Genomic DNA, 27377 nt, shown 5'->3' with positions numbered 1-27377 from the left:
GAATGTTCAAAGAGCTGATGCTTCAGTCAGGCAGTGTTACGTTTAGTGCTACTGGGTGGTTCCTATGTGGCAAGCACTGTTGTAGAAGTTGGTGGTACACCTTTGTACAAGACAGAGCAGATACTGGGGAATAGTTATGCTGTTTTGCTTGGAATTTCTGTTTTAAGTCACCTTTGATGTTCTAGTCCCACTGCCACTCAGCCGTGCTTTTGATGAATTCTATAAATTACTCATTCCTTGTCTGTTTCCCCACCCTTTTTGGTGTGCTTACCACTTCCATAGCCAGCTAAGGGCACACTTTCTGCTTCTGTATGTGTCGGGTACCAGGGCCCTGTTGAAGGGATAGTCATACTTGAGGACAATGTATTCTCACGTATGACTGACACCAACACATACTCGGGTTTTAAGACATGTTAGCATAAGCCACACCTCTTCCAAGTTTAATGTATAAACCTCAACATCATAGCTACTCTTTCAGGTAAAGAAAAATAAAACTAAAAATAATTTTTTCTATACTGGGGATTAAACTTAGGGCTTTGGGCATGCTAGGCAGATGCTACACAGCTCAGCTATTCCTAATCTGTACTTGTAAATATGGGCTGCCCTAAAGTGGATTTTCAGTTTATGCAGAGTGTATAGGATTTAGTCACACCAGCTATAACTGAGGCTTTGATATTACTTCTGAGGACTTCAGTTGTCTCAAGTCCTAGTAGAGTCTTAAAAATAAGTAACCGTTGATTGTAAATAATGCAGCTGTATGTGGTATGCACCCCAGTGTAGAGTGCTTGTCTAGTATGTGTGTATGTAGTATGTGATATGCACCTCAGTGTAGAGTGCTTGTCTAGTATGTGTGTATGTAGTATGTGGTATGCACCCCAGTGTAGAGTGCTTGTCCAGTATGTGTGAGGCCCTGTGCTGGATCTTTAGCACCACAAGTCAGTAAATTATAAGGCTATTTTGGTACCTGTCAACTATGAATATTGCTTTGCCAATGTATTGTGGTATTAAATGTTGATAAAAATGGATTTATGTTTTGAATGACATGTTCATCTGCTTTATCCTTCCACTGTAGTTTTCTATTTTTTTTTTTTTTTTTTTTTTTTTTTTTTTTTTTTTTTTTTTTGGAGCTGGGGACCGAACCCAGGGCCTTGCGCTTCCTAGGCAAGCGTTCTACCACTGAGCTAAATCCCCAACAGGGCTGTAGTTTTCTATTTTAAGGACATTTGAAGCAGCCTAGTGATCTGAATGTCACACAAAATAGAGATTGTTCAATTATCTTTTCTTCACCTAATGTAATTATTGTCTCCAAGGTTTACTGCCTCCCTCTGCTAACCTAGGCCTAATCCTGGAAGCTTTTAGCCTCCATGTAATTTAATCTAGGCCTAGAATGTTTTCAGCCTCTTGAGACTTACTGCTGAATAAGCTCCCCCTTTCTAGCTCTTTCTGAACTCTGACTGGCTGGTCAACCCAGATGTTCTGGCGCAAAACACCTGTCCATGCTGACTGATTCAAACTGGCTTCTCTCAGCTTCTGACTGAATTGTTTTGCTTGGCCTTACACGACCTTTGGCAGTCTGTTCTAATCCTCTGGCTCCTTCTCATTCTCTGGCTCGTTCGGTCTTCACCTGTGTCTAGCTTGTTCTTTCTCTGCAACCTGTCTCTGTACAACTATCCCAGTAAAGCTACCTCTTCCCTTTTCCACTCTCCCTGCTGCTCTTTTAAGTCACATCTCTTTCCTCTCTGTTCTCCTGAGAGCTGGGCATATTCTATTCTGTCAGCTCTTTCTCTAATTTGTCACTTTCCCTGCCACTCAATTAGATATCACTTTCAAACATGGGTGCTTCCTTCTACAAGCTAATTTTACCTTCATTGGGTTTAAAAGTGTGTACTAAGGGCCTGACTCTATTCCACATCGCCACAGTAGCCATGTTGCTGGATTAAAATCCTTCTACAAGAAATAGAAAAGGGAAGTCCCTCAACATTCAGGTGAATGTCTATCTGTTTTTAGATTGTTTTTGGTTTTGGTTTTTTTCCCCCTGACTCAGAATCTCTTCCGTAGCCAAACTGGCTCTGAACTCTTGATCCTCCTGCCCCAGTCTCCCTAGTTCTAAGACTACAAGTCTTTGCTATGATACCCAGTCTGCTATACAGTAGGTAGGTCTAAATTCTTGTTTTGTTTTGTCCTATTTGTTTATTTTTTGGCACAGTTCATGTAGCAAAGGCTAGCTTCAGAGTCACAAATAAGCAAATATGACCTTGAATGCCTGATCCTCCTGCCTCCGTTTGCCTAGTTCTGGGATGACAGGTATGCAGCTCCATACCCATCTTAAAAATGATTTTTCTTTCATAGACTCCTTAGAGTCTTTTCAGCACACAGTTATGTTATCAGGAAGTCATTGTATATTTTCAGATAGGTGCAGCTGGTGTGTCTATAATCCTAGCCGTTAGAGTCTGAGTAAAGGACTTTGTCTCAAACATAGCAGTGCTGGTGGCTCACAGGTAGAGTGCCTGCCTACCCTGCCAGAAGCCTCTCAGGGATGAGCAGAGTCACTTCAGTTTACTGAGCATTTTAATTCAAACTAAAGATCGCACCTGTATTTACAATATTCAGCAGACAAAGATTTTTAGGCATGTGTGGTGTCATAACTCCAACATTTAGATAGGCAGATCAGAGGGTCAGAACTTCAAGGCCATCCTCTGCTGAGGTGACAGATCATCCTGGGTACCCGAAACCTGGTCTCAAGGAAGTGGGGAAAAGCCAGAGAGGTTTATGCTTCAGACACCATGTGCCTGTAGCTTCTGCTGCTGTCTTGTACTGGGTTGGCAGATACCCCTGCTGTGTTCTTAAAAGAAGCTCACTTTTAAGTCTGTTACCACGGCTTTCCCTCTCACCTCTCTCCAAGTGGAAGAAGTTTCCTGCCACACCTCCACTGCACCCCACTTCTCCCCACTTTGTTGTGCATTCCTCTCAGCAGTCCTGCCGTGTGCAGAGCCCACACTGGCCTGCAGTTCTCCAGCCTTCTGCCTGAGCCTCCTGAGTTCTCAGAATACAGGAATGTACTAACACCCCTGACTCCATACTTCTTTTCTTACAGAAATGGCAGCATCACAGTGTACTTGCACAAATATATCTAAGTGTATTGTCTTTCAACATTCTTCTAAAAAAATAGTCAGAAGTTAGCAAGTTATATGTCTGCTATTGTGCCTTGAATGGAAGACCAGTAGTATGTTCTGTTCAACAAATGCTTTGTCTGGGCTGGGGATGTTGCCCAGCAGAGAGCCTACCTAGCATCCAGGGAAACACCCAGCTCCATCCCGAACAGCACTTAACCCAGGTGTTGTGCTCGCCTGTGATCCCAGCATTCAGGGTGTAGAGGCTTTCAGGAGTACAAGGTCCTTCTCTACTTTGTAGTGAGTTTGGGGCAGCCTCTACTACAGGAGACTAATTCAGGAAGAAAAGTATTTCCATAAATAGTGATTTAACCAACTTTCCCTCTTTCTGTCTTCCTTTTAGGTTTAAGTTTTTGAAGTTGAAGTAGGTCTACACAGTAGGAACCCATGTCTTTTCTTGTAAGTAAACCAGAGCGAATTAGGGTGAGTGTTCCCAGTCTTCTGGCTTTCTATTTGTCTTTTCTGAAGAGTACTTGGGTTAATATTATAGTGGGTTGTGTTATGTGATACTCAGAATTGTCTGTTGGAAAAGGAAGGAACAGGAAGGCAACTTATTTTATGAGTTGATTGGTCACAAGTTAAATGGGTTGAGCTTTTTCTGTGTAGTTACAGTTGGTAAAACTCTCTTTGCTTCTGTTTCTCGGGGATTTATGTTTTTAAAATCAGTGTCAGACTATAGTTACCAGAACACATTTCTAAATATAATCATGAATAATCTTTAACATTAACTTGAAGGATGTATTATTATATCTTAATTTTTATCAGTGACTAGTGTGCTGGCCCAGCAGGTCCAAGTGCTTCGTGCTAAGCCTGATATCTGAGTTTAGTTCCTAGGACCTACCCAGTGGAAGAAGAGAGCTGACTCTCATGTCCTCTGATCCACACACACACACGCACACGCACACACACACGCACGCACATTATAGTCATCCGACAGGGTAGATACCATAAAGGTGGTTTCCCAGGCGAAGACTTAGCACTCAGATGTGCTGACCCCTGCAATTTCCCCAAATTTAGAAAATTCAACTGTATACTTTGTGGTAGTGGGAACTTGTTACCCACTGTCCCCTGTAAAAATTTTAGGAAAAAAAAAATTATTCGATTGACCTTAAAGACAAATACTGGGTTTGGCGTCTTTATAAGTGCCAATGACTTCAGTATCTTAAAGGCCATGAGCTGACTCAGCAGCTACAGAGGCTGGCTATCAAGCCTGGAGACTTGAGTTCTATCACTGGACACCCCCATGGTGAGAAATGAATCCCACATGGTGTCCTCTGGCCTCCATATGTGCAGCCCTTCCCCAATAAAATAAATAATTAAAATTTTCTTAAAGTATGTTATCTCTTTCATCAAGTACTTAATTTTAAAATGCAATAATGATTAAAGATTTTAGTGATGGGGTTGGGGATTTAGCTCAGTGGTAGAGCGCTTGCCTAGCAAGCGCAAGGCCCTGGGTTCAGTCCCCAGCTCCGAAAAAAAGAAAAAAAAAGATTTTAGTGATATTTAATAAAGATTTATTATTTTAATTAATATTTAAGGATTCTTAAAATTATACTTAAAGATTTCTCATTTATGAGAGATGAATTTACCACTCTCAAATATTAAAGCACAAATTATCATTTGTAGTATAGTGCATAGAAATTTTTACATTAAATTTGATTTTTTTAATTCAGAAAAAATTGTTACAGGAAACGACAAAGGAACTTTATAGTGTATATTATATATAGCTTATTTTATATTTTATTTTATATTACATAGCTTATTATATAGCTTATTTTAGAATGTTCTTTAGTCTTCCCTTTCTTGTGTATACACTTATAAAAACAGTTACACTGTGAGGAATAAACTTCAGTGTTAATTAAGAGGAAGAGGTAACTCACTCCTTAGCCTGAGCTCTGCTCAGTGGAAAGAACGCCTCTGTGCCAAACTTTAACCCCAGTCATAGTGAAACAGAACCTGGATTCCACTGCTTTTAAGTAGGAGCCACATTCCTATTTTAACCTGTCCTGATTAAGGTGAAACTGGACCCCTGGGTGGTAGAATGGAAACCTGGCACTCATCTGAAGGGGGCTGGCGAGGTGCACAATGATCGTGCTCATTTAGTCCTGTGAACTTGATAGAAACCCTTGTAACTGTGCAGCTCCAGCAGCCTCTGTGCCCTCAGAGTGACAGAGAGGCTGAGAGTGCTCAGCGCGAGGATGACCTGCAGACAGGAAATCAGCAGGAGTTCTGTTTGAGAAAACCGGGGACCCAGAGTGGAGGAGGGGCAAGGAGAGGGTGCTGGGCTGTACGGTCTGCATGTGTGAAAATGTCAGGAGGAGACCTGTCCTCTCGTACAGTGAATAAATGCTATTAAAACAACAACAGAACTTGGGAAACTGAGGAAGGAGGATCGAGGGGGTTAAGGCAGGCTAGGCTACAGAGCGAGACCCTGTCTCAAAAAGGTAAAACCAAACAGAAGAAGAAAACTTCGTCAATTTAAAAAAAAAGTATGGGATGTGCTAGGTCTCGTTTTATAAACTAGCAGAGGCTTGTGAAGATTTCTTTTATTCGTGCTCTCTGTGTATTGAATTCTAGTAATACTTTTTCAAATACTTTTTCAAATGGACATTGATGATGCAGACCTTGTAAGGACTATCTATGGAATAAACAAAGATATTTTCTGTCTGGGAGAAAAAATAATATTCATTATTAGGGTGGTTCCATGTATTTCTCCTCAATCACATTTATGAACCAATTTCACTTTGTTTAAGGTTAGACTAGAGAAAGGAATGAATCTATTGTTTGTAGCCAATTTCTAGATCCTTACTTTTCCATGAAAATAGTCCTATTGTACTGCTTGGTTTTATGTTTTTGTGGGGTAGTTGTCTTGTCTCTAAAGGCTGATAGCTACTTTGTTGTGGCTTAGAAGACATACTAATTCTCTTTGGGGTTTTCCTCTTTAGCGGTGGGTCTCGGAAAAGTTCATTGTTGAGGGCTTAAGAGATTTGGAACTGTTTGGAGGTAAGTAATGTATGTCACTTAGCCGTCATTTCAGGATAATCGCCACTGTTTTCCTGCTGACTACATGAGTTTATAGACAGTAGCAGCTTGAAGAGCCATTGTAAACTATGTCCTTAGATTCATGAGGCTTCCTCTTTAATCCTATGCTTCCTAGAAATCTGCAAATGAATCAAACCGCTGTCCTTGGCCTGTCTTGATTGTTAGAAAGCAAACGCAATGGTTAAAGGCCTGTACATTTTTTATAAGTATTTGTCAAGCTGAAACACATACTATTAAATTAAAATCTTCAAAATCCCTAAGGCAAGCCTGGTGGTAAAAACCTGTAATTCTGTATACTTGGGAGGCTGAAAGAGCAGCATTACAAGTTCAGGGCCAGCTTGGGCAACTTAGTGAGACCCTATGTCAAACTGAAAATTAAAAGGCCAGGAACACAGGTCAGGAACACAGGTATGCAAAGCTTTAGCAGCGTTCAATCTCCAGTCTCTCTCTCTCTCTCTCTCTCTCTCTCTCTCTCTCTCTCTCTCTCTCTCTCTCACACACACACACACACACACACACAATCATGCATTCATATGCACATGCATGCATACACACACTTGTGTATACATACACACACTTTAAAAGTAAAACAACAGGTCAAGACACATGTAAAAGTGATATAAAAGTTCTGGTTGTGTTGATTCATAGAGTTGACTCAGGTTTTCAGAGAAGAAATCATGAGAGTTAATAGAACTAAGAAAAACATTAGGGCAGAAATACTATCGCCCTATTGTAAAACCTCCATAGGTTTGTGCTGTGAGGTTTAACAGGCTCAGACCTTCCTGTTTGGCTCTTTACAAAGTAAGGCCTCTTAGAAACGATGATCAAGCAAAGAAAACGTTCTCTCTGTAGAAATGGTAGTCGTGTCTGGGCGTGTTGGCACCCACGTGTTTGTAATCCTAGCACTCGGGAGGTGGAGACAGAAGCAGAAGAGTTTGAGGCCATCTTAGACTACAAGGGAATTCAAGGGCAGATGGTCTGTATAATAAGACCGTCGCCAAAAACCGAAAGACAGTGATAATAACAGAACAGTGTAGTCCCGGTCTTAGTTCCAACTCTCATGATGTTCCAGGTATCCTATAGGTGAAGAAACAGAAGAATCCACAGCATCCACAAAGAGCAAAAGAACTGAAAACTCAGATGTACTTGTACTAGTAACTTATTTTCCTTAAATAATCTCAAAGAAATTTTAGAGTAGTGGTTTTATGGACTTTGTCAGTGTTATACTTTAGGTAAGAACTCACCAAAAAATGATAGGATCTTTTTTGTTTTATTTTATTTATTTATTTATTTATTTATTTATTTATTTATTTATTTATTTATTTTGGTTCTTTTTTTCGGAGCTGGGGACCGAACCCAGGGCCTTGCGCTTCCTAGGCAAGCGCTCTACCACTGAGTTAAATCCCCAACCCCTTTTGTTTTATTTATAACCAACAAAAATTATTATAGTATAAACTAATGGAACAAAAAATAGGTTTGTTAGTAGTCTCTTCTTCCCATCACTAATGGGAATAAAGTGCTTTCAACACCATGGCTGATGAGATGGCTCACTGCATGAAACTCTTGCTTTGTCTGAGTTCAGTGTCTGGGACCCATGTAAAGGTGGAAGGAGAACCAGTTCCTTCCACAGAGTTGTCCTCTGACCTCTGTACATGGAGCATGGACCATGGCACGTGTGCTCACACACAACAATATTTTTAATAGAAATTGTTTTAGAAATTCAACTTATAATAATTAGTCACAAATATTGCAGAAAATGTGACTGGAATGAATGGATTTTTTAATTCAGTTTCTGACTGTGGGGGTCTCTGGATACCTGGGTTTTTGTTATGGTTTGGTCTTCTTGTTTGTATATTTGTTTGAAATAGGGTCTCACTCTATAGTCTCAACTGCCTTCAAACTCCTAGAGATCCCTCTGCCTCTTCCCTCCCAAGGGATGGCAGTAAAGGAACGTGCCACCATGCCTGGCCACCAGCTTCTTTGACAGCATCCTAGCCTCTGACCTGAGGTGCTGCAGAGCTCTTCTCCGCACTGTCACAGCTTCGTATAGCCAGCATTACCCAGTCTCCCACAACTTGGAAATTGCTTTCTGTCAAGAAAATTGAGGTGTATTTCGTATAACCCCTCACTTGGCTTCTTCCCTTTGACTAACTGCCATAAGCAATTGCTTCTGTTTTTATAAAGAAAGCTGCTGTCTACCACTCACTCCTTTGAAAAGCCAAGGCCGAATCACTCTCCTCTGATCTTCTGTTGCTAGGGAGTGGGCTGCTCTAATGTATTGAATGAGAGGCAATTTCCATGGTAGTTTACGGTACTTAGAATTGTATGACTTAAGATCTTTGAAAATGTCTAACTAGCCCTTACCTTTAGTAACTGTCCCAGTGCAGGGTAGATGAAGCCCAGGGCCTGGCATGTACCAGGCAGGCCCACTCCCTCTGTACTACATCTCTAGCCCCATGTTAATGGAGTTCTGTTACTCTTGAAGATGGAAAAAAGTCAAGGGGCGGAGAGTTTTGTGAGCAGGAGGTGACTTAGTTAACTGTCCTGTGGTGTGTCTGTTTTTGTTCCCAGCTGCTGATGCCCAAAGCCACTGCTTACTTGAACTTAGACTCCAATGCCTCTGACTGAGAATTGAGCTGGGAAACAGTCCCTTAGACATGTACTGCTTTGCTAAAATGTGTGTGCGCCTTAAACCAGCCCCGCCTCCCACCCACACACACTCCTCAGAAGGTAGCCTAGTCTCTGCATTGCTCAGAAGTGGCCCACAGGGCTGCCAGTGGTTAAGAGCACTGACTGCTCTTCCAGGGGTCCTGAGTTCAATTCCCAGCACCCACAAGACCGCTTACAACCATCTGTAATGGAATCTTATGGTGTGCACTCATACACACGAAATAAATAAATCTAAAAAAAAAAAAAAAAGTGGCCCAGCATCCCTCTGCCTTTGAAATGAATTTTGGAGCCTGATGCAGTGAGTCATAACTGTAGTCTCAGTACTCTTGAGAGGCTGCAGCAGGAGGATTGCCACAGGTTCCAGGCCAGCTTGAGCTGTATGCCAAGATACTGTCTCAAAAAAGAGCAAAGACCAATGAGAGGCTCAGTGGGTGAGGGCACTTGCTGCCAAGCCTGGAACCCACTTGGAAGGGAAACAGCCTTCCCACAAGTTGTCTCTTATCTCCACACACACACACAAGTGCTAAAATTTTAAAAGAAAATTTCAGAATAACAAATCTGAGAACGTCATAGAATAGTTAGTTGCCCGGCCTGAGCAAGGCCCTAAAGAACAAGGGGAAGGGAAAAAGTAGGTTTTGGTTCACAAAGTATAAGGCCCAGAAACCAGCATGTTCAAAATAATGTACTATGCGGATGGTAGGTAAGTGTGCCCAGGGCTGTACTGTGGGAGAGGCTGCTTGTTCACGTGCAGGTCTGAGAGGCCACAGCCATCTCACTGCGAGTCTGTGTGTGTACAGTAATGACATACGTGGTTTCTATTATTAACTGTAGTCCTAAGTGTGGGTGTGTCTTCCGCTAACAACAAATGCCAACAATCGATTTCTCTACCCCAGAGCAGCCTCCGGGTGACACTCGGAGAAAAGTAAGTGGCTTTCTGGGCTCTGGCACGGTGGCTGCTGCATGGCAATGCCTGTGTCCTGCTGGCTGTGTGTTCTGCGTCTGCTCTTCTGTGTTCTCGGCTTGAAGTGAAGTACAATGCTATTTTTTTTTTTCTTATTTTACTTGTGATGCTTCAGGTTTCACCCTGGAAAGAGTTTATTGTGTATTTTAAAGAGCAGAAAAGTCTCGTCTAGGGACAAAAGTCTCCTTCCCCGTCATCCCTCCTCTTCACCTGCCCCTCCCTTGCACTTTAAAATAAGTTCATCAGTTTGACATGTCAGTCTCAGTGTCACTTCCTCATCATTAGACTACCAGCAGCAAGTTTCAGTCCATGCCGAAAACACAGATCTCTCTGACTCATTAGGCAGAACCTCACGTGTCCTACTGTAAAAACCAAGCCAAAATTCAAAAGTACAAAAGAGGCTAGGCCCACCACGCCTGTCTCCCTACCTCTCAGAAGTGAGGGCCAGGAGTCTGTGCATGTCAGACACGCATAAGGTTCTGAGAGCCACCCTCCATACAGGACAGAAGACAACAGACAGCCACAGCCAGGCATGACGGTACATGGCTACAGTCCCATCACTTGTGAGGTTGAGGCAAGAGAATGGCAAGTTCAAAACCAGCATGAGCTACATGGCATGACTGCCTTAAAACAAGAAGCCCGAGGCCATGAGCTGGCTCAGCTGGGAAGGCATAGGTTGTAGAAGCCTGGGCACCAGAGTGAGGAGCTGAGTAATCCCTGGGACCCATTTAAAGGTAGGAGGAGGCTGGCCACACAGGGTTATCCTCTGACCTCACACATGCCTTCCTGCTCATGCACACACACACAATTGAAATGCTAAACTCAGCCTTTCTCCTTCCCCCAAAACCCATACAAAACAGGGATGTTTTTAAAAACTGGCACAAGCTGCAAGATTCTTGCTGCTTTCCCTCCGCTTGTGCTCTATTTTCCCCAAGTAAATAACACCATATGTGCACAGCTATTTTGGAAAACATGAATCACTGGAGAGAAAGGGAGGGGGGTGGGCAAGCAAGCCCATGAGTGCACAGTGACTGTGGTCCCTCAGCACAGGAAGCTGAGGCAGGAGGATTACCAGTTTGACCCTGAGAGGTAGGGAGGAGGATGGGAACTGAGAGGGACAGGCCTCTCTGTGGGTTCTTCTGCAGACAGCTCAAGGCTGAGTCGAGGGCAGTGATGCTCAGATTAGTGCTGGCAGCTGACACTGTCTGTTGGGAGCTCCTGCCTGTCAGACCCATGGGTTTCATTCAGGAACCAAAAAAGGAAGAAAGAAAGAAAATTCTAAGTACATAATTTTCATATGCTTAGCTGCTGATGCTCTGGCAAAACCTATCCTTGGTGAAATCTGTGGCTAGTTGAATGCGTTCATTTGGTAGTGTTTCATAAGTATTATATTGTCTTTGTATGCTTTTTTGGATTTTATTTTAAGCAGTGCTACTGTTTTATGGTCATTTCTAGGTATTGATGGCTTTTTTCTATGTTTTTAAAATGTTTCAAGAAGTAAAATGCTTTTAATGTTACAGAAACCTGAAGAAGAAATGAAGAGAATTAGTCTTTTCTTGAGCAATTTGAAATTCCAGATTACACTGGTATAACTATGCTGTGCGGTGTGTCAGGAGAATGAGCTAAAAATTCATCTCTTTGTTCTGAACATTGGCTTTAAAGATGTGCACTTGTGTAATGCGCTAACCCTGTTCTGGTAAAGCACAGGGCTTAATTCAGTGACTCTGGGCTTACTGTAATCACAGCTGATTCTTCAGCCTTAGCTGACAAAACCAAAAATTCTTAGTTTAAAATATCACCTGAACAGCCCCAGAGTTTCTGCTTCTTCCTGAGACTTCCCCAGTGACCTCCACATCTGTCCCGCTCTCAGCATTGTCTTCCAGGCTCCCACAACACTCGACGGCATTTCCAGCCTAGATTCCAAAGTCCTTCACAGTCTCCCAGCAAAACATGGTTATTATGTCTGTCACCGCAGTCCCTATGACCCTGACACCACTCTCTTAGTTTGCTCTCTATTGCTGTGGTAAGCACCATGACTGAAAGCAACTTGGGGAGGAAAGAAAGGGCTTATTTAGCATACATATCCTGAGCCACAACCTCCATTGGGAGAGTCAAGGCAGGAACTTAACTGCAGGAGGCTGGAGGCAGGAGCTGAAGCCAGTGCTGTGGATAAATGCTGCTTATTGGCTTCCTCGGGCCTCTTGTTACAGCACTGATGGGTGGCACTGCCTAAAGTGGGCTGGGCTCTCCCACATCACTCACTAATCAAGAAAATGCTCTACACACTTGTCTACAGACAATCTAATGCAAGTGTTTTCTCAGTTAGGTTCCTCCAGATAACTCTAGCGGGGTCAGGTTGACAGAAAGCTTATCAGTAGCAGGCCAGACATTTCAGAAGTCCTTCTGCATTTTAAACTCATCTATGGAAACCAGTTCAGATGCACAGTTTATTTCAAGTCTGTTTAGAAATGAAGCTGTGCAGTAATCTAAAGAGAGAGCATCGTCGCTAACCACAGATAGGACCAATCTTAAGTTACCCAAAGAGCATTAAATGATTTCCGTGCTGTTTACAAAACCTTTCCCTGTCTTTTGCTGTGTGCTGGCCTCTGACTGCAGACCTGCCGAAGGGGACAGCTTGCTTTGGCAATGTTTGTGGTGAGGCAGGCAGGCAGCCCGGCAGAACCTGCAGCAGCCTCTGGGCTAGCTCATCTTCTTCAGTCCCACATTTTCTAGTTCCAGAAAAACTGGTTGCTAAAGGTTACACTTTCCAGCTGTTTTCTGTACTAGATTGGAAGGATCTCGCAAAGTCCTAAGAAATTCATTGAGCCTTTCCTTGCCTGTGCTCAGCAAGAGATGCCATAGTTGGAGGCCCATGGGTAGTGTGTCTTGTACGCCTCCCTGCCAAGAAGTAGGACACAGGTAATGAAGGACCTTTCCAAGGAGTTGTTTAAATTATATACATTTTTAAAAACCAGTTTATTTTATTTTATGTGAGTGCACTGTAGCTGTCTTCAGACACAGCAGAAGAGGGCATCAGATCCCATTACAGATGGTTGTGAGTCGCCATGTGGTTGCTGGGAATTGAACTCAGGACCTCTGGAAGAGCAGTCAGTACTCTTAACCGCTGAGCCATCTCTCCAGCTAATATATAAAATTTTTGAAAGCACATCTAGTAAATATTTAACTCTGAGGACGTAATCATTCTTCCTTATCTGTTTGTTTGTTTTTTCACACTAGAGGAAGTTTGAGAAGTTTGGAAATGCAGAGAAAGCTTTAAACACAAAACACAGAGCAGTCACTTGTGTAGTGTTACTAGATTTAAAAAAAAACAAAAAACAAAAAAACAAAAAACCCTAGTAATGTTTTGTTGCTGGAAGGTATCAGACTCCGGAAAAGTGCCTCAGGACCGAAGTCACCGTCACTTTGAGCTGTCTTCCCAGAGGAACCGGCATTCACCATACTCTCTGGTTCTCCAGGGAGGACTGTAGGCAGACCACTGCCCGAGTTCCTACTTTGCTTTGTGATTCCGAGTCTCTAGGTTTGTCCAGTGTTGCTCTATTACTACAGGTAATGCAGCAGGACCCTCTCGTGTGGTAGTGGACTTGACAGAAAATAGATTGCTCAACTTTAGCACCGACTTGTGTGAAGAGCGTAAACCAGCGTAACATACTAAAGTGTTAGGAGCTGACTCTGCTTAGCTGGGTGGGGTCATCTTGGGAGAAATTATACTGAGACCTAAATGATAAGACCATGATAAGAAAATGATGGAAGCATGCGTGCTTGTGCGTGTTATAACCAGAGGGGGCAGCCTCAGCTACATAGTGAGTTTGAGGCTAGCCTGGGTTCTGTGACACTGTCTCAAAACAAAGCAATAAAACCAACAGCAACAAAAGTCAATGGGGACAAAAGTTGTAGCCAAGTAGGTGCACTCCAGTCAAGAACCCAGAGAGAGCGCTCAAAGGTTGAAAGCACTGGCTGCTTATGGAGGGCCCAGGTTCCATTGCTAGCACCTATGTGGTGACTCAAAACTTCAGTTCCCAGGAATATGGCTTCCTCTTCTGTCCCCTCCAGACGTTGCATACACTTGGTTCACTTACACATGTGCGGACAAAACAGGGAGAAAACAAATGTGGCCCTTATTTCACCTTGCTGCTTACATTACAGTCTGTCGCTGAGGGGAGTCAGGGCAGAATCCCAGACGCAGAAACAGAGAACAGTGGCTACTGGCTTGCTCAGCCTACTCAGTGCCTGGGCGTGGCACCCCCATGGTAGTCACTGATCAAGAACGTGTCCTAGACTTGCCTGCAGTCAACCTGACAGAGCATTTGTCTCCCCTGGGAGTCACTCTTCCAGACGACTCCAGCTTGTGTCAGGATGGACAGAAAACTAGCCAGAACACAAAATAAAAATAAATCAGTCCTAAGGGGGAAGGCGTTTTTCAGATTGAGATGATTGACAGGTTCACTAAGACTATTCAAGTGGACTGGCCATAGGGCTTGTTAGGTAAAGTCACTGCTGTGTAAACCCTGTGACCTGACTTTAATTCCCAGATAGAAGGAGAGAACTGACTCCTCAGAGATGCTTGCTCTCTGACCTCCAAAGCAATATGCCTGCACAGCTACACATGCACATTACACGTGACGCACGCATACACACACACACACACACACACACACACACACACACACACAAAGCTGTGAGAATGGTGTTCTGGAAAGCAGTGTCATTGGCTGGTCATGTGATTCAGTGATACTTTCTACTTGCTGCCAGCTTTAGTCAGGAGACTTAGTCAGACATGTTTATAGTGGTAGTACAGTTTGTCATAGCAGAGTTGGAGAAGAACCCAGTCCCATTAGTTGGGCTGGATAATTCGAGATAGGTTCCTCAAAGGAGTAATAGACAACAGTGAAAGTCAGTGAACTGTAACTAAATAGACTATTATGGCTGAGTCTTGGAATACACAGATGGTTAAATTAGAAATAGACTTTATTAATTGATATCTATTTTGCTCAACTAGAGTCTTCCTAGTGTCTCTCTTTCTCTTTGTTGTTGAGACAGGGTTCTACTGTGTGGCTCTGGCTATCCTGGAACTCTGTAAATCAGGCTGGCCTGGAGCTAGGTCCTTCTGCCTCTTCAGTGCTGGGATCAGGGTGTGTGCCACTAAGCTTTTTGTTCACGCTGACGTGCTGAGGGAGGCCGATCCATTTTTGCCTTTTTATGGAGATAGGCTTTTTTTTTTTTTTTTTTTTTTGGTTCTTTTTTTCGGAGCTGGGGACCGAACCCAGGGCCTTGCTCTTCGGAGATAGGCATTATTAATTGTAAACCAGATGGACTCAAAACTTCAATCAGCAGGACATGTTCCCTGAAGGGGCCTGGTTCTTACCTATGTCACACAGCAATGTTCTGATTTCTTAGTCAATTGATTACCTCCTGGGCCCTTGCTATTATTGAATAACGGAGCTAGTGTGATGGAGAACTCCAGAAGGCAGAAGCAGGACGATTGCCATGTATTTCAGGCTAGCCTGGCCTACATAGTGAGTTCCAGGGAGCCAGGGGTACTCGGGTGCATGCCCTACCCCAGCACTCAGAAGTTCAGAGACAGGCAGATCTGTAAGCTCAAGACCAGCCTGGTCTACGAAGGCCTCCTCAGGAAGGGGAAAACGGGGTTGGGGATTTAGCTCAGTGGTAGAGCGCTTGCCTAGCAAGTGCAAGGCCCTGGGTTCGGTCCCCAGTCTTGGGGTGGGGGGAGGATGTGTCTGCTCTGTTTCTTGTCTAGCATGGGGAAGGAGGATCAGATCCAGTGCATGTAGGCTCTGAAGAGTATGTGGTATTTAGGTGGGGCTTCTCTGCGTATCACGGCCTGATGATTACCCAGCTGCCCACCTTGTCAGTGGTGTCAACTGTTGTAGGCAGTGCCGACTTCTGTACACTTTCTGAATCAAGGCCGGGTTTGCTTTATTTTGTTTGACTCTTTGAGATATGGTCTCCTGGAGCTAAAGCTGGAACTCCTGGTCCTTCTGGCTCCACCTCTTAAGTACTAGGATTACAGGTGGGTACCAGCACCTCTGGCTTAAAGGCAGGCACATAACTGTGGTGTCCATTGCAGTTAGACACACCTGAAGGAAGAAAGTTTGACCATAGCATCCTCTCCCCAAGTCATAGGAATGCAAGCCTTAAAGGGAAAGCAAGCCTGTAAAAGGAGAGCTGTTGTCAGTCCCAAATGGCTGGTGTCCAGTTTCATCCCCAACCTGAATGGGGAGGGACCCAGGTGGCTGAGCATGCTGGCTCTCTGGGTCTGTAGCTTGGAATCAGTTACTCTCCTGTTACTTTGGGAACTTCAGGAATGACTAGCCTGGGATCTTGGTTTACTAAAGGAATGGGATTCCACCAGCAAAGTTCTAGATCGGTGGTTCTTCACCTTCCTAAGGCTGAGACTCTGTAATACAGTTCCTCATGTGGTGACTCCCAACCATAGGTAGAATCATGTCGTTGCTACTTCATAACTGTAGTTTTGCTACTGTTATGAATCATAGTGTAAACACCTGATATGTGACTCCTGTAAAAGGGTCGCTTGACTCATAGATTGAGAATTGCTCTAGAGCAAGATTGCAGGTCTGACCTTTTAGAATCTTGCAGTTGGGCCCTTAAAAACTGAACCCTAGTGAAGCAGAAGGCACAGAACCCTGTATTTCTCTACCTGTTGGCTTTTTTTGTGTGTTTCTCCATACGTCCTTCCCCAACCTAGAACTTGATAGACTCGAGCAGTCAGTCACTGGGGAGGACTAGCAGAGTAGCAGCCAACTGGGTAGCGTCCTTGCTTGTTCTGCCAGGAGTGCCGACTGAACACCGTATGCTGTGTTTGGCACCGTCAGATTGCAGTGTGTGGCAGAGGCGAGGCTCCTCGTGCATCTGTGACTGCCTCTGCTCCACTCCCTACCTCCATTTCCTCAGTTAACCTCTTCTTCTTTTTCCTTAGGCCAATGAGGCGAGCTCAGAGTCCATAGCATCCTTCTCCAAACCAGAGATCATGAGTAGCTTTCTGCCAGAGGGCGGGTGTTACGAGCTGCTCTCCGTCATAGGTAACTCCCAGGGACATGCTTACTTTCCCACTACAGCTCCCTCAGCTATCTGGGAGGGATCACGGTGACAACAGGCTTCTGTCGGTTTCTTGTACCAAGTATGGGAAGAAGTCGTTTCCAGGAGGCCATAGTCTGCTACAGAAGGACTGATGGACAAACCTAGAAGTGTCAACCATGAAAGTACCAGTAGTGAAACTTTGTAACTAGGATTTTCTGCTGAAATAGAGTTCCTTCTTCTTTAGAGTAGATGATCCTTGTGGCTGGTTTTGTCTAAGTCATTCCTCTTTTCTCTCAGGCAAAGGGTTTGAGGACTTGATGACAGTGAATTTAGCCAGGTACAAACCAACAGGAGAGTATGTGACAGTACGAAGGATCAACCTAGAAGCTTGTTCCAATGAGATGGTGACGTTCTTGCAGGTAATGAACCGTAGTGCGACCCTTGGAGGGAGGCTCCTGGTTACATGGCCATTCCACTAGGGGTTTCTGCAGGAAACTAACGTGGACCATGTGTTGAGAAGTCATGAGGCATCAATGAGGGGTCTTAGTATTTGACCCTCAAGCAGGCTGTGGCACTGCTGCTCTGCCCAGCTATCCCCTCTTCTTTAAACATTTCTCTCTGGTTTGTTCTGCATTATCCAAAGAAGCTAAGTAGCACACAGAGAGGCCCACAAGCAGAAAGCAGCAGAGACGGGTGAGTGGTTAAGAGCACTGACTGCTCTTCCAGAGGTCCTGAGTTCAATTCCCAGCAACCACATGGTGGCTCACAACCATCTGTAATGGGATCTGATGCCCTCTTCTGGTGTGTCTGAAGACAGCTACAGTGCACTCTTTCTTATACATAAAATTTGTGTGTGTGTGTGTGCATGTAGAGTGCTGGGAATTGAACTCAGGACCTCTGGAAGCGCAGTCAGTGCTCTTAACCACTGAGCCATCTCTCCAGCCCCTGATTTTTTTTTTTAAATGTTTCATATGCCTGCTTCCAGGGAAGGGGTTTCCAGTCAAGGTGCTGGAAATGTCTCCCTGTATTCCATAGTTGTCATTTGTCCATTAGTTTTGTCAACTCTTCTACTTTGATCTATAGTGGGAAAATATTTTTTGTTCATTTTTAGATAGCATCTCGCTCTGTTACCTGTTGAGCCTGGCCTCAAGCTGGCAGTCCTCCTGCCTCAGTGCCCAAGTTGGGTTCATACTCGTGACTTAAAGAGGACTATACCTTGGCCTTTGGGATTTAATTAAGTGAATCATGGTCACATCTTCAGCCACCGTTTTATTTTTGTTGTCTCTGAGGTGGTTAACTCTCACTGTGTTGACAGCAGTGTCCCTGCTTGGTGAAGGTTGTTTTTTAGGGCTCTTGGGTGTTGGTGGCTGGCAGGACTTTCCTCAAACATGGTAGGCCTTCCTGCCCTCAGCTTTGCTATTTCTTTCAGGGGGAGCTTCATGTCTCTAAACTCTTCAGCCATCCCAATATCGTGCCGTATCGAGCCACCTTCATCGCAGACAACGAGCTGTGGGCCGTCACATCATTCATGGCGTACGGTGAGCGCGAAGGCTCCTAGAGTGTTGCTGGGTTCTGCGCTGCTGCTTCCTCCTGTCATTATTGGTGTCCCTTTCAGGTTCTGCAAAGGATCTCATTGGCACACACTTCATGGACGGCATGAGTGAACTGGCGATTGCGTACATCCTGCAGGGGGTGCTAAAGGCCTTAGACTACATCCATCACATGGGCTATGTGCACAGGTGTGTTCCAAGCCACCTAACCCTTTACTAGTCACGCTAGAGTCATAATCAAGGATCTGGATTCTGAGCTCACCTCGGTGGGGACAGTCATTAGCTTGTCAGTGCTGAAGTCATATGATCTTTATTGTGTGAGAGGATCTTCTGCTGTAGACTCCCCTGCCTTACTCCTTTGTGCTTCAGAGCAGGCCTATGGCCAGGGCAAAACCAGTTTGCTTAGTAGTTTGTGTCAGGAAAACTAGCTCCTGGTGGGGAAGATAATGGAACCGGAGCCTTTTTCCCCCTTGTTGGTTCCAGGGATCAAACTGAGGTGGTCAGGCTTGGCAGCAAGTGCCTTTACCCACTGAGCCATATTGCAAGCCCCAAACTGCAGACTTAGGTAGAAGTCAGTATGAGGGATTAGCTTTCAGACCTGAGACACACAGAACTTCTAGACATTTAAGAAGCATAGAGCAAGAAAATGATGAATTTGATTATATCAGGTTTAAAGATTCCCATTTCATAAATGACATTATAAATAATGTGTACCAGAGTGACAGATGTTAGCATTGTGTGAACACACATGAGCAACAAGAAGATTGTCAAACCAAGGAAAGGACAGCAAAAAGTCAGGTTGGAACGTTACCCCAGAGTAGGCCCCAGCAGGCCGACACGCCCAGCCCTGGCCATCAGGGATCTCAGATGAAGATGCCATCACACTGCACGCATAACTGGAGCTGCTTAGGAGGCTGAAGGGACCCAGGCTCATCATCAGGCCTGGCCGTGGGCCCATCAGTGTGCCTGCACGCTGACCTCTGTGACTTTTGTGCTAAGTGGAAGTACTTGAATGTCCCTCCATGGAGGATGGGTAAATGTTAGATCCCTGGATTAGAGATGCCAATCAGAAGCAAGGTTCGGATGTATACAGGTAGCAGCAAAGACAAGCCTGGCTCAGCATTGAGAGGGGAGTTGCTTAACAGAAAGTGATTAGGTAATCTTGCACTTTCCAAGAACACTCAAGAACAAAAGTGCAGATTAAAAGTATTAGTAGGGGGCTGAGTTCAAATCCCAGCAACCACATAGTGGCTCACGACCATCTGAAATGGGATCTGATGCCCTCTTCTAGTAGCGACGGTATACTCATATAAATAAATAAATAAATCTTAAAAGAGAGAGAGAGAGAAAGTACATTGAGCTTTAAAAAAAAGTGTTGGACTAGCCAGACATAGTATAACACAGGCCTTTTGACCCAGCACTTAGGAGGCAGAGGCAGGTGGACCGGTCTCTTTGAAGTGGGGCCCAGTCTTGTCTACATAGCAAGTTTCAGGGCAACTGGGATTACATAGTGAGACCATCTCAAAAAAGAAAAAAATTAAAGTAAAAAGTTTCAGTAGGAGCCAGGCTGGAGCTCACGGCTGATCTCTGTCAAGAGAGCAAGGCCAGGCTCGTCGACCTAGTGAGTTCCAGGCTAGCTGGGACGTACCACTGGATATGGTCAACACACCTGGGGCCATGCTATTAAATGAAACTGATTCTCCCCCAGCAGCCGTCGACCTGCCAGTTTTGGGTAGAGACCCTTGAGCCCTTCTCTCCTTCATGCTACAATGCTGACTGGCTTTCTTCAGGTCTTGTGCAGGCACTCACAGTTTGTTTGAGTTCATGGGTACAGTGGTCCTGCTGTGTCTAGAAAATTCTGTTTTGGTCAGGTCCTCCTACCTCTGATTGTTACAGTCTTTCTATCCCTTCTTTTGTGATGGTCCTTGAGCCTTGATGGGAGGAGAGTGATTCAAATATGCCATTTATGGCTGGCCATTGGCAGACACAACTGCATTTCAACCAGTTGTGAATTTCCACACTGATAATCCACGGGGCAGATCTGAAGAAGGCTGAGGTGCGCTCATCTGTGGGTGTGAAGACACAGACTTAGAGGGCACTTTATAGAATATAATGATAATTAAATGCAAGTCAGGCCCAACACTCCAGAGGCACAAGCAGGTGGAGCTCTATAAGTTCAAGACCAGGGGCTGGAGAGATGGCTCAGTCAGTGGTTAAGAGCACTGACTGCAGAGGTACCGAGTTCAAATCCCAGCAACCACATGGTGGCTCACAGCCATCTGTAATGGGATTGGATGCCCTCTTCCTCTTTTTGTGTGTCTGAAGACAGCGACAGTGTACTCACATATATGAAATAAATCTTTAAATAAATAAATAACTGGATATATATTAAAAAACAAAGAAAAGTTCAAGACCAGCCTGGTCTACAGAGGACTTTCAGGATAGTTGGGGCTACAGAAAAAGTCCCTGTCTCAAAACCCTGCACAAAATAAATACATAAAAATAAAAATCTAACTACATAAATGTGAGCATGTTATTTTCTCATTTTCAGATATACTTGAAAATGTTCGTAAGTACATTTACATATGTGTGAGAAGCAGTTACATACATGTGATATACCCATAGGAAAGAGCCATGTCCACTACACAAAGCTTGCATTTCTGTAGCATTAGGGCGTGCCCGTGACCTGTCTTTACCTCCCATAGGAGTGTCAAGGCCAGCCACATTCTGATCTCCACGGATGGGAAGGTCTACCTGTCTGGCTTACGCAGCAACCTTAGCATGATCAGTCATGGACAACGGCAGCGTGCGGTCCATGATTTCCCCAAATATAGCATCAAGGTCCTGCCTTGGCTCAGCCCAGAAGTCCTCCAGCAGGTCTGTGTCCTTGAACACAAGGAGCCCCTTGATTTCCCAGGGGAGCACAGGAATGTGCGGGGTGGGGCTACTCCTGTCCCTGGTAAGAGGGTTCTAGAAGGAAGAGTCCTTGTTGGCCAGGTGTGCATTTCCTGCCTGCTTTGGGTGTGTATGGCCCCCAGCTGGACCTGGCACTATTGTGTTTGCCTCAGAGATGCTGCCCATCCTAGGATAGAGAACATTCTGGAAACACTTGGTGCTTTAGATTCCTGTGCTGCACAGGCACATCCATCTCCGTGTGCCTGCTGACTTCACAGCAGCACCAAACATTTGCTCTCCTCACATAGCAGTTGGGGGGTAAGCACCAGCCGCACGTGGTCCTGACTGGGATGGCAGCCTCTGCTTTATTCTTTCCTGTTTAAGAAAGACCAGGGCTGCAAATGGAGTCATCTGTGGCTTTTTCTCCTGACTTAGAATCTTCAGGGTTATGACGCCAAGTCTGATATCTACAGTGTGGGAATCACAGCGTGCGAACTAGCCAATGGCCATGTCCCCTTCAAAGACATGCCTGCTACTCAGGTGAGCCTGCAAGCCCGTGTTCCCTTCCTTCTTGCCTGCCTGCCTTCCACACGTGTCTGCTGCTTCCTGCCACATTTGGACACTGACATAAAAGAAAGTCACCCTTTTTTCTTCAAGTTTTCTACCCTTGGTGGAGGGTGCTTGTGCAATTCTTTGTTCCCTTCTCTGGTGATAAATGTTGTGGTCCGGAGCCCAACCCAAGGGTGGGGCAAGTAGGGCAGCAGGGCAGAGAGAGGCCACATAACACGGTACCACGTGGCTATGCAAACCGTAAACCACACGAACCAACTTTGTTGTGCTTTGTTTGTGAAAGAGACTCTTTCTGTAGTTCAGGCTAGTAGCAAGCAAACCTTAGCCTCGGCTTCCCAGCTTTGTGAGTACAGGCCTGCACCACCATGCCTACCTGAGCAGCCATAACCCTCCTTCCTTCCCTGAGAAGTGGATTCAGATTTTCAGGCATCTCTGCGTTTTGTGCCACCATGCTGTAGCACACACTTTTAGAGCCTGCATTCTGTACATCCAGTAAAAGCTCACGCTCCTGCGTGTGCTGCCTTTTGACCACAGTTTAGGTGTAGTCTGCTCGCGTTGGACAGACAGACCCAGAGAAACTTATTCAGGCCCCGTTATACCCAGGGAATGAGGTTGGGATTGTTCGGGTAAGTGTTTCCTGGGTCTCAGGTACCTGGAACAAAATCTAGAATCAGAAAGGAAACAAGAAACTGAGCAGGGCCTCCCCTCAGGTTCACAGACTGCCCCCTCGGCTCACACCTTGGGTCACAGGTTGGAGCTAGAGAATTGCCGAGTACTACCTGGAGCAAGGCTGGTCTAAGACTTTTTAAAGAAAAAATCTTACATGTGTGTATATTCTTGCATGTGTGTATGCGACCACATGTATGCAGTTGCCTAAGGAGGTCAAAGAAGGTATCAGAACTCCTGGAAATGGAGTCATGGGAAGTTGGGAGGCACTTGACATGGGTGCTAGGAACCAAACTCAGGTCCTCTGTAAGCTTCCTTAACCATTGAGCCACCTCTCCAGCCCCTGGTCTAGCTTTAAAAAGCTATAGCAGTGACCACATGAAGAGTGGGAAGGAAGCTTATTCTTGGACTGCAAGTGTAGACAGGGCTGGAGAAGGAAGCAAGGGCGTCCCATGTGGTTCCTGTCCCAAAGAATAGAGAAGTGTTGACGGCCTAAGTATAGGGTAGTATCAGATCATCTATCCATCCATCCATCTGAAAGGTGATTCGAATCTATCAATTCTGGTTCTTATCTTAATTTAACTGTTAGAATAATTAGGTTGTAGAGCCTGGGTATAAGAAATGTGTAAGAAAAAAATTGACAAACAGGACATGCTGAGGAAGGAGTTAGATGTTTGTCAGTATGGGCCTCGTTAGCGTGGGCCTCGTTAGTGTAAACCTAGTTAGTGTGAACATTAGGTTCATTTCCAGAAGCAACATTGTCCAATAAAACTTTGCTCCTGCACGGTCCACAAGAAGGGAGCCACTAGCCACTTACGTTGATCACGTAAACTGTAGCCACGGAGCTGGAGGGATTGAGTTTTAAGGCTAACGTAAGTATAGCCATGTGTGGTTAGAGGCTGCCACATTAGCACAGTCCTAGAGACACCTCTAAGTTCTGTTCAGATTGTTCAGCGGGTTCATGAGGTCACCTGCAAAGATCTACCTATCTTCAAGAGACAGCTTGTTTTGCATGTGTCATGTGAAGGCTCTGATCCAGGCTCCTGAGCTGGGGCCACTCCTGTGCAGCATGCCCCCCACCCAGGGTGCTGGGATGCCCCATTGTTGGCTCCACTGAACCCATCTGCGCCTGGCAGAGTGGAGGTGGGCTACAGAGACGGGTGTCACTCTGCTTCTACTCTAGAGAGAGGGCTGTAATCACAGCAGCTCGATGCCTTGCAAAGGGAGTGGGTAAGCTGGGTCCTTGAGTCCAGCCTTGGTGAAGGGGCCATTGCTGCCCATTCTCTCCCAGCAAGTGGCCCGTGTTCCTCTGCAAAAGCCAGATTTACATGATGTCTTGGGGCTTTCTGCTGTGGTGAAACACCATGACCACAAGTAAGTTGGGGAGGAGAAAATTTATTTGACTTATACTTCCAGGAAACAGCATATTGAGAGAAGACAGGGCAGGAACCCAGAAGGAGTAACTCAGGCAGAAGCCATGGAGGGGCTGCTTACTGGCCCGGCTTGTTCCTCATGACTTCCTCAGCCTGTTTTATTATAGAACCCAGGACCACCAGCTCAAGGGGGTACCATCCACAATGGGCTGGGCCCTCCCCCATCAGTCACTGACTCAGGAAATGCGCTATAGGCCTGCCTACAGCCCGTTCATGAGGCTCCCTTGTCTTAGATAACTCTACTCTGTGTCAAATACACATAAACCTAGCCAGCACCTCCAACATCTGTCTTCTCTGCCAGAGATCCCATTCATTCAAGGGAGGAGGAGATTTCTGAGGAGACTCTTGGCCTTCCTGGGTCTCTCAGGCCAGACCCATCTCTGTTCCCTAGATGCTGCTAGAGAAACTTAATGGCACCGTGCCCTGCCTGCTGGACACCAGCACCATCCCTGCTGAGGAGCTGACCATGAGTCCCTCCCGCTCCATTGCCAACCCTGGCCTGAATGACAGCCTGGCCGCTGGTAGCCTCCGGCCTGCCAATGGTGACTCCCCTTCCCACCCCTACCACCGAACCTTCTCACCCCATTTCCACAACTTTGTGGAGCAGTGCCTTCAGCGCAACCCTGATGCAAGGTAAGTACCCTGCTGGCCTTCAGTTGGGCCTCAGGGAGCAGAGCGAGCTTAGGAGCTGCAGACAGTATTCCAGAGGCTGTGACTGGTTTTTTTTTTTTTTGGTTCTTTTTTTCGGAGCTGGGGACCGAACCCAGGGCCTTGCGCTTCCTAGGCAAACGCTCTACCACTGAGCTAAATCCCCAACCCCTGGTTTTTTTATATGAGTACATGGTAGCTGTCTTCAGACACAGCCGAAGAGGGCATCAGATCCCATTACAGATCTCATTAAAGAAACTAGCGGGGTGGCTTTGGCTCTTAGTTGTTGGGAAAGCCGAGTAAAATAGGACAGGGTCTCTGAGGAGAGGTTGAGTGTCTGGGTTTGGACAGCTGAGCCCAGGGGTCATATGGGTCTCTTCCCCTGTCTCTTCAGGCCAAACGCCAGCACCCTCCTGAACCACTCCTTCTTCAAGCAGGTAAGGCTCCCTGGCTCCCAGCCACTGCTCCTTGTGACTCCAGCCACTGAGGTGCAGCTAGGTGTTCCTCCTCTGCCTGTTTGAACTAGTGGTATGGCCGTGCTTCTGAAGCTCTGAGAGGCTCTCCCTTCCTTTCCTTTTTGGAGCAGGAGCTATGGCCTGGTAACCGAAGGTCCGGTGATGTCCTGGGACCTGAACTACAGGATCCGTACTTGTCTCTCTCCCTCAGATCAAGCGACGTGCTTCCGAGGCTTTACCTGAGTTGCTCCGCCCAGTCACTCCCATCACCAGCTTCGAGGGCAGCCAGTCTCAGGATCATAGTGGAATCTTAGGCCTGGTGACAAACCTGGAAGACCTGGAGGTGGATGACTGGGAGTTCTGAATCTCTGCCGCCTGCACCCTCCAGCTGGGGTGGGGTGTGAGCCCAGGGCCTTCTTGAGGACCAGCATCTGCCTCTGGCTGCAGGCTGGGTTCAAAGGACATTCTACCGGCAGGGCTGGCTGCTGGCTACTTGAAAGGACACTCTAGAAGGGACTTCACTGCTTTTGTGGCTTTTGAGACCCAGGGAATCCCAGTCACCAAGGACTTGGAGAGGCTGGAATGCTGACATCCTGTTTTGAGCTCAGGGGACCTCCTTAGAAGGAAGAAGTGCTTTGTTGGCCCCAAGGCTCAAGTCCAAGCCCAGAGTTAACATTTGACCCAGGGAACCTTCACATCCTCCCCGCAACACTCGCTCTCGGCTATGCTGTTCCCTCTTTCCTCTGACCACAGATCCTGTAGGGCTGAAAGGGGACAAGTCCTAAGCAGCCTGCCCCTGCCTAACCCTCCCCGGCGTCTCCCCGGTTACCGAGCACCAGGTGGGTTAAGGCTGGGACTGGCCGTCCCCATCTCCGCATCTCGTGGGCCTGACACCTGAAGCCATCTTAGCTCATTTGTTTGTTACACTCCTTTCCCAAGAATCCATCTTAATGCCTCCTGCCAGCTGCTGCCTTGGTGCCTCCTCCAAGGGCCATAAATGTCTTGCCTCATCTGAGGGCTTAAGAGTCCTTAGTTGTATTAGTTTCATTGTCAGAACAAATTAAAATTTTCAGAGTATGTTGGGAATGGCGCCAGTGTTTCACGTGTGCAGAGGCTGTAGGCTGGCTCCGCTGTTGGTTCCTGCTTCTCCCGGAGTGGGCTAAGTGGATGTGTGGCCAGCCTGGCAGTGATTTCTTTCATAATCATTCCCTAGAGTTTCAGTATTAAATTTGCCTTGGCAAAATTATCAAGAAAGGGCACCAGTGCTGTCAACTAGCCAAGCCCATTGCTGGGCAGCAAAGGGTGGAAGACTTTTTTTTTTTTTTTGGTTCTTTTTTTCGGAGCTGGGGACCGAACCCAGGGCCTTGCGCTTCCTAGGCAAGCGCTCTACCACTGAGCTCCCCCGGGTGGAAGACTTTTGTCTTGTAACCTGATGTGTGTCTCCTTAATACCCAGCAAGCGTAACCCCAGGACCTGTCGTCATGGCTGGCAGCCAGAGACTAGGAGCATGGGGAACCTGTCCTAGCCTTGTTTCTGTGCATGCCCACATGTACAACCCCAGCTCAGCAGTTTCCACCCCTAGCCCCCTGGGTGAGGCTCTCACCTCCTCTGGCTGAGGTCCTACACCCCTTTTTCTGAGGCTTCTCAGACCATCAAAGACCTAAGAAGAGTTTTACAGTTGAGTCTGGGAGTCCAGCTTGGCTGGCATAGCATACATGAAGTGTCATGTTTTGATCACTTGTCCCTCTGCACGTTATACACTGCATGGTGCATGGTACATCTGTAAACCTAGCACTTGGGGGCAGAGACAAGAGGAGAGGCATTGAACATCACCCTCAGCTACACCGTTGGTTTGAGGCCAGCCTGGGCTACAGAACATTTAGAGAAACTTTTTTAAAACTTCTACTGGGGGGTTGGGGATTTAGCTCAGTGGTAGAGCGCTTGCCTAGCAAGCGCAAGGCCCTGGGTTCGGTCCCCAGCTCCGGAAAAAGAAAAAAGAAAAAAAAAAGAAAAAAACATTTAAAATTTTTTGATGTGTGTACTAGGATATTGACTTGTAGCTCAGGGTGGCCTCAAACTCAGAACGCTGGCATGGGCCCACAGCTAGCTGCCTTCCATCCTTCTGCAATGCCTTCCTCATCCTTGTCAACTGTTGTCTGGTAGCTCCCTGCAGCTCTGCCCACAGATGGTCCCAGCAGGGCGGGCTGCCAGTCTGTGCCAGGAGTAGCCTCCTGGTGTCC

At 45.9% G+C, this 27377-nt stretch overlaps 1 protein-coding gene across 17 annotated transcripts in view; it reads left to right on the top strand.

Annotated features, from left to right (window-relative positions):
* Positions 1–26223, top strand: part of Strada (STE20 related adaptor alpha) — a 28995-nt gene extending 2772 nt beyond the window's left edge. The window contains exons 2-13 of one of the 17 annotated variants that reach the window (XR_015630650.1): positions 3514–3593; positions 6116–6173; positions 9776–9804; positions 16820–16922; positions 17218–17339; positions 18350–18458; positions 18536–18659; positions 21176–21347; positions 21801–21905; positions 24402–24667; positions 25077–25119; positions 25349–26214. Coding sequence is in view for 12 of the 17 variants with exons in the window: in XM_087572425.1 (XP_087428551.1) it covers positions 3558–3593; positions 6116–6173; positions 9776–9804; positions 16820–16922; positions 17218–17339; positions 18350–18458; positions 18536–18659; positions 21176–21347; positions 21801–21905; positions 24426–24667; positions 25077–25119; positions 25269–25451 (1326 nt within the window). In the remaining 5 variants the exon portion in view is untranslated. 17 annotated transcript variants of the gene reach the window in all.
* Positions 26224–27377: the final 1154 nt, after the last annotated feature.

This window comes from Rattus norvegicus, chromosome 10 (assembly GCF_021556685.1).
Source record: "Rattus norvegicus strain SHRSP/BbbUtx chromosome 10, alternate assembly SHRSP_T2T, whole genome shotgun sequence".
NCBI classification, from domain to species: Eukaryota; Metazoa; Chordata; class Mammalia; order Rodentia; family Muridae; genus Rattus; species Rattus norvegicus.
Note: the sequence above shows the minus strand (reverse complement) of the source record. Positions and strands in the feature narration are given on the sequence as shown.